Source organism: Hipposideros armiger, unplaced genomic scaffold, assembly GCF_001890085.2.
Source record: "Hipposideros armiger isolate ML-2016 unplaced genomic scaffold, ASM189008v1 scaffold_76, whole genome shotgun sequence".
In the NCBI taxonomy this organism is placed as follows: Eukaryota; Metazoa; Chordata; class Mammalia; order Chiroptera; family Hipposideridae; genus Hipposideros; species Hipposideros armiger.
Genome location: NW_017731426.1, coordinates 1,151,890 through 1,158,720, shown reverse-complemented (window position 1 = coordinate 1,158,720; position 6,831 = coordinate 1,151,890). Strand labels below are relative to the sequence as shown.

General features: G+C 38.7%; 1 protein-coding gene across 1 annotated transcript in view; it reads left to right on the top strand.

Moving 5' to 3' along the window:
- The window catches only part of HEBP1 (heme binding protein 1), a 19,617-nt gene extending 15,077 nt beyond the window's left edge, over positions 1-4,540 (top strand). Inside the window, exons 2-3 of the mRNA XM_019643281.1 lie at positions 2,638-2,776; positions 4,325-4,540. Of these exons, the coding sequence (XP_019498826.1) occupies positions 2,638-2,776; positions 4,325-4,509 (324 nt within the window). The 3' untranslated portion in view covers positions 4,510-4,540. The remainder of the gene's footprint in view (positions 1-2,637; positions 2,777-4,324) is intronic.
- The last annotated feature ends 2,291 nt before the right edge of the window (positions 4,541-6,831 follow it).

Below are 6,831 nucleotides of genomic sequence, written 5' to 3'. Positions count from 1 at the left end.
AGGGTGTTATTTTGAAGAGAGCCTCTCCCTGAAATTATCTCTTAACCTAGAAAGAGTCTGGGTCAGACACCATTGTCCACTCTCCTGGGCACATGGATGGCACATGATATGCCCCTTGTAGCGCGGGTTTGGGCTCACCAGATGTTCAGGACTGATTCCAGGCACGTGGTGGGGAGGCCCAGCCTGCTGTGGATCTTATCAGGTGCCTTCTGTGTTGCTTGGGGTGGGAGGAGGACACACAGCTCTCTGTGTTGGGTTGGGTGGGTCTTGTGGATGCTCAGAGCAAGACTGATATTAATAACTGGCATTAATAAAATGGGATTTGTGTCCAGCCTATGCACACTGGTTAGGACCCGACTGCTTGTGTTTGAATCCTGGCTCCACCACTTGCCCACTGTCACTTGGACACGTTTTTTAACCTCTTAAGCTCCAGATTCATCTGAAAATGAAGAGTAAAACACTGACTTCTTCACAGGGTTGTTGGAGGGATTGAATGAATGAATCCATGTAAAATGTTTAAGACAATACCTGCCACATAGGAGGTACGCAGGTTTATTATTATAATTATTGTTAATATTTTCATATAATGAGAAAGCTGGCTTCCACAATCAACATGTATGCCCACCCAAGTGGTGAGGAAAAAAACACTGGCCTTGCAAATCCCTTAGCAAGAAGCATTCTTGCAAGATCTCTGTCTGGAACTTGAACGTGACCAGGATTCCTACTGAATATTGTAAATTGGTGTTCATGGCCATAGGCCAGAATCCTCACCTAGTAACTGTTTGGGAGCTAGCTGAACATAGGGCAGAGGAGGGCCATTGTGTTCTATGGAACAAGGAAACACTTCAAGACATTACATTTGAAAACTCAAATGTGTTAACTGCATTAACTTGGGTGCTTTATTTTCTGCAGAAATAGAGAGAACTCTGTTTAAATTCAGCTCCCTGGAGAACTAGAATTTTATAATATCTATCTTCCAAACCTAAATTTTCAGAATTAGTAGGCACGATGCCCCAAGGTCAAGGCCAATTTGCAGCCTCTTGATTATTGTTCTGGTATAATTTCCCCTACTCCATGTTAAGGGAAGTTCATGAAATTGGCCCTCAGGGTTCACTTTCAGATTTCCCTGGCCCCTTTCTCACTACTCTCCTTTAATTTTGTATTAAATACACAATAGGTATTTTTGCATTCTAAATACAAAATTATAATATTAAATGTACTGTACTTTTTCACGCTACACAGGCCCACAATCCTGCCCTCTTCCAAAGTTTCATTATGTCCCCTTGGGAGTTGAGACTATTCAGTCTATAATGTCATAAGAAGGCCTATTTAACAAGCCTGGGGCAGACAGTTCCACGATCATATTTCTGTTTTTCATAATCATTAATAAGAGAGGCAGCTCCTTAATCAATAAATATTCAGCATCTAACGTAAAAAGCTCTGTAGTATAGTTCCTGCCACAAAGACTTAACAGCAGACTCTTCTGGTGTCCCATTACCAGGTAGTAAAATCAACACAGACCAAGTTTTTCTACTTTTAGTGGAGAAAATAAAATTCACTCAAGTAGAGTAAACAGGATAGAAAGAAAAGGCAAGTATATCAGAATGCATCTGTCCATAAGGGTAGTGTATTATAATATTTTGTGAATCTTTGTTTCAATCCCATGTATGTGTATGATAGAACATGATGTAAAATGTATTTCTTGTTATGGATTGTGATTTTGAAAAAGTGTGAAGAACACTGCCTGGCAGTATGTTCGGAAACACAAAATTATGTCATTGAGATCTCAAATGGCAAGGAGGAGGAGGAGATGGAGAGCTGCATGGGTCTGTACGGGAAAGGATGATGACCTTGCGACAGAGCTGTCACACACAGAGTTATGATGAAGAGAAGGGAGCACCGCCAGGGAGGAGGGGTTGTGGGGAAGTGACAGTGGCTGTGCATTCAGGGGAGCGGGAGATACAATTTAGTGAGATGAGTTGGGGAGAGGAATGGCGCCTGGGAGCACAGTGTGAACAGAACGATTCTGATTCTTCTTGAATGGCAGCCCTGCTGCTGGAATGAGGCAAATCTCAGGGCCTTAGAGTTTTGTGGGATTGTTGTATTTCTTTGTTTCCTCCTTTCCAATTTTTTCTTCCCTTTTTCTGGATCTCCTGTTATTCAGATGTTGGATCTCTTGGCTTGATCCTCTGATTTTTCTTTTCTATTTTCTACTTCTTTGCCTTTTTACTTGACTCTCTGGAAGAGTTCCTTCAATTTTATCTTCCAACCTTTGTACTAAAATTTTTTTTTATGTCTGTTATATTTTTAATCTCTAAGAGCTCTGAACATTCTCTTTTTATAGCATTTGGGGAATGTTCTCGGTGGTTTTGGAGGCAATATCTTTTCTTATCTCTTTGAGAATATTGGATATATGAAGTTTTTTCTGCTGTCTCTACATCTGTAAGAAATCCCAGAATCTATTTCTCATGATCCTTCATACTCAGGCCTGTCTCTTCTACCCTAACACCATACCCAGGCTAGTTACAGAAAGTTCCTTAGCAGTTTGTGCCCTTGTAACTGGACTAATTACTGCTTCTAGAAGAATACAGATTGCCACTTTATATCTCTTCAGCATTGTGTATTCTCCTTCTGTAGGAAGAAGTGAACTATGAGGAAAGGACCTGTGAAGGCGGGAAGTTTGCCACAGTGGAAGTGACAGATAAGCCTGTGGATGAGGCTCTACGGGAAGCAATGCCCAAAGTCGTGAAGTATGTGGGAGGCACCAATGACAAGGGTGAGTATCGCCAAAGGATGTGACTCTGGTCTCAGAGGCGAGCCTTGCACGGTCTCACTTCATCAGTAGAAAACACAAGGCACTTGTCACTACCTGTTTCGATGGCATGTGAACTTGCCATGCTGCATAAGCAAGGAAGCTCGGGGAGACCACACTGACTTCAGCCCAGCCTACCCTCACTCTGTAGTATCCCTGCTCAGTAACAGCGAGTTCATGCTTTTCTGCCAGGTGTGGAGACTTATGCTCTGTTTTTTTTTGTTGTTGTTGTTGTTTTGTTTTGTTTTACCCTACAATGCTTATTGTGTCTTTGGATGGGTGGACTGGGTTCCCCCAGTAAGCCAAGCCACAGAGTGAAGGTCAGCCTCTGACCTAAGACCTCTGCTCCCAGACTGGAAATCTCTCGACTCAGACCCATTCTGCAGGGTACTGAGGCTCGGTGAGTGATGAGTGTGGCTGGTACCTGGCTCCGTTCGGACAAATGAAGGGTCTGAGAATTCTTAGATTGTCCCACCCCTAAGGGCTTGGCAGTCCATACTGGCTGCCTCCCTATTTTTAAAATGATAGGCCTGAAGTTTCAGTGTACCTGTTAGCATGTAAAATATTTAAATATGAATTTGACTGTTAAGCTCTCTCATTTAAACTACACGTTGGAGTCACTGCAAACCTAAAATGGGTCAGAAAGCAAGGTGAAACAAGATAATCATGTTTAGTTTTTAGTTTTAGTTCTCAAGCTGATAATTTAGAAAGTTAGAAGCTGGTATTAATCTTAGTAACATTTACTAGGACCAAAGTCATCAGGCTTTGGACAGTAAGTCGACCAGTAGGAGGTCAAGAAGAAATCTTTTCCTTCTTAACACTGTCATAACATTTTTTTTAGAAGAAAATAGATGTAAAACTTGTAAAACTCATTAAAGAAAATCTTGAAAGTAACATACCATCACCTCTCATCCATCTTTTCTAGTACAATCGTTTTCTTTTTAATGTATTTCTTTAGGGCTTTTCAAAAGGCTTTTTAAATGTAATCATAGTGTTTGTGCAATCGTATATCCTGTTTCTGTTACTTATTTCATGACTATTTTCCACTGTTGCTAAATAGTCTTATGCATAATTATTTCTAACTTCTTTATATTGAATCATGTGCCTATAATTTACTTAGACATATTCCTGTTTTCAGCCTATTTATATGGCTCACAATTATAATTTCTGCTGCAATGAATATCCTATTACTTATAGCCTTTTCTATATTGTATTTTGGATATTTCCTTAAACTTGGTAGTATTTAGATAGGAAGTAATTAGATACTGATGTATTTAACAGTCTTGATATATGTATACAGTTGAATCACTACACTCCTACTTCCATTATATATAAATTGAAGGTGTTTTATGTGTCTGACTATATATTTTTAATGCCTCAAATATTTATTTTTAGTTTCATAAACAAAAAATATTGTCTTGGAAGAAGAGTGAGACTAGCAGGTCTTCCACAGGCCTGAGCAAGTTCTGTCACTCATATCCACCTCACTCTATGGGTTTTCCTGTTTTTCAGGAATTGGGATGGGGATGACAGTTCCGATTTCCTTTGCCGTGTTCCCCGAGGAAGATGGCGCCCTACAGAAGAAACTGAAAGTCTGGTTCCGGATTCCAAACCAGTTTCAGAGCAACCCACCAGTTCCCAGTGATGACAGCGTTAAGATTGAAGAAAGGGAAAGCATCACTGTCTATTCCATGTAAGGAGACCATTCTTTAGGCATCTAAGGGTAACGCTTGGTTTCCATAACCACTCCTTGAATCATCTGCAGTGACCATTTGCATTAAATTTATTGTTTTTTCAGTTCTATTGAGGTATAATTGACATAACATTGTATTAGTTTAAGGCAGAGGTCAGCAAACTACGGCTCACGAGCCACATGCAGCTCTTTGGGTACATTCAGTCTCAAAAGTTTGCTGACCGCTGGAAGAGCCAATCCTGTCCCTCACAACAATTTAAAAATTATTCAAGAGCCATAAATATATTTTTACATAATCACCATTATTTGAATAATATCCTTTAAAATTTTTATGAGTGAAACTATGATAGTTTTATTTTCATTTTCAATTTTTCTTCAGAGCCTGCGGCTCACGAGCTGCAGTTTGCTGACCCCTGGCAGCTCTTCCGTCTCAAAAGTCTGCTGACCCCTGGTTTAAGGCATACAACATATTGCTTTGATATATGCATATATTATGAAACAATTATCACAGTAAGTTTAGTTAACATCCATCACCTGACAAAGTTACAAAAATTGTTTCTTTGAGATGAGAACTTTTAAGGTCTACTCTCTTAGTAACTTTCAAATATACAATACAGTATTGTTAACTGTAGTCACCTTGCTATACACTACATTCCCAGAACTAATTTGTCTCGTAGCTGGAAGTTTGTACCTTTTGACCACCACCCACTTCTCCCACACCCCACCTCTGGCAACTACCAACCTGTTCTCTGTATCTACAAGTTCGTTTTTTTAATTCCACACGTAAGTGAAATCGTACAGTATTTGCCTTTCTCTCTCTGGCTCATTTCATTCAACATGATGCCCTCAAAGTCCATCCATGTTGTCGCAACGGCAAGATTTCCTTCTTTTTTATGGCTGAATAGAATTCCATAATGGATAATCTTCTTTATCCATTCATCTGTACATGGACTTGTAGGTTGTTTCCACATCTTGGCTATTGTAAATAATGCTGCAGTGAACATGGGGGTGCAGATATCACTTCAAGATAGTGATTTTATTTTCCTTAGATATATACTCAGAAGTGGAATTGCTGGATCATACGGTAGTTCTATTTTTAATTTTTTGAGGAACTTGCATACTGTTATCCATAGTGACTACACCAATTTATATTCCCATCAATAGTGCACAAGTGTTCTCTTTTCTCCACATCCTTGCCAACACTTGTTATTTTTGTCTTTTTGCTAATTGTCATTCTAACAGGTGTGAGGTGATATTTCACTGTAGCTTTGATTTGCATTTCCCTGATGATTAGAGATGTTGAGCATCTTTTCATGTACCTATTGGTCATTTGTGTGTCTTTTTTGGGAAAATGTCTATTCAGATCCTCTGCTCATTTTTCGATTGGATTGTTTGGCTTTTTTGCTATTGAGTGATGTGGCTTCTTTATATATTTGGATATTAACCCCTTATCAGATTTGCAAATATTAAACACTTATCAGACTTGCCCCTTATCAGATTTTCCCCTTATCAGTTTAACCCTTTATCAGATTTGCAAATATTTCCTTCTTAAATATATACTCATAATAGTTTATTTACTAAATTTCAACAGTAATTTATTAATGTTATAATATAAAATACCCAGTGTTCAGATTTCTTCCATTATCTCATAATTTGTTTTTACAGTTTGTTTGACTCTGGATCCAAAAAAGTTCCATCCATTAAAATTGGTTGGCACATCCTTTAAGCTTTTATTAATCCGTAGCTTTCCTCACCACCACACCTTTTCATTTTTTTCCTGTTACTTACGGGTCATTTGTCCTATTGTTTCCCACAGACTGAATTTCTCTGCTTGCCTTTCTGTGGCTTTTTCATGTATTCCTCTGCCTCCTGTATTTTCATAAATTAGTAGTTGGAACTAGAGGCTTGATCAGATTCGGGTTTGAGTTTTTTGCAATGATATTTCATAGGTGGTGTCGTATTCCTCCATCAGGGGCTCCTAACGTCTGCTTAGCTCTGTTTTTGTGATGTTAGTGGCTATAGATCACCCTCACCTAGATGCCTTGTTTCATTAGAGGTTGTAAAATGATAATGTCCTCTATTTTTCCTTCTTCATTTATTAGCTGGAATATTTTGATAATGAGAAACTTCCTCTCATCTACTATCTGGTGCCGCATGAGTTACAGTCATAGAGAAAAAGCAAGATACCTTCACTTTAGCTTGATACCACCTTCTGTTTATTAATCAGTTTTCAGGACAATGATTTCATTCCTTAACATCCTCCAAAGGTGACATAGTATTGATCTCTATTTTTTTGAATATCAATATAAACATCTGAATTTAAATA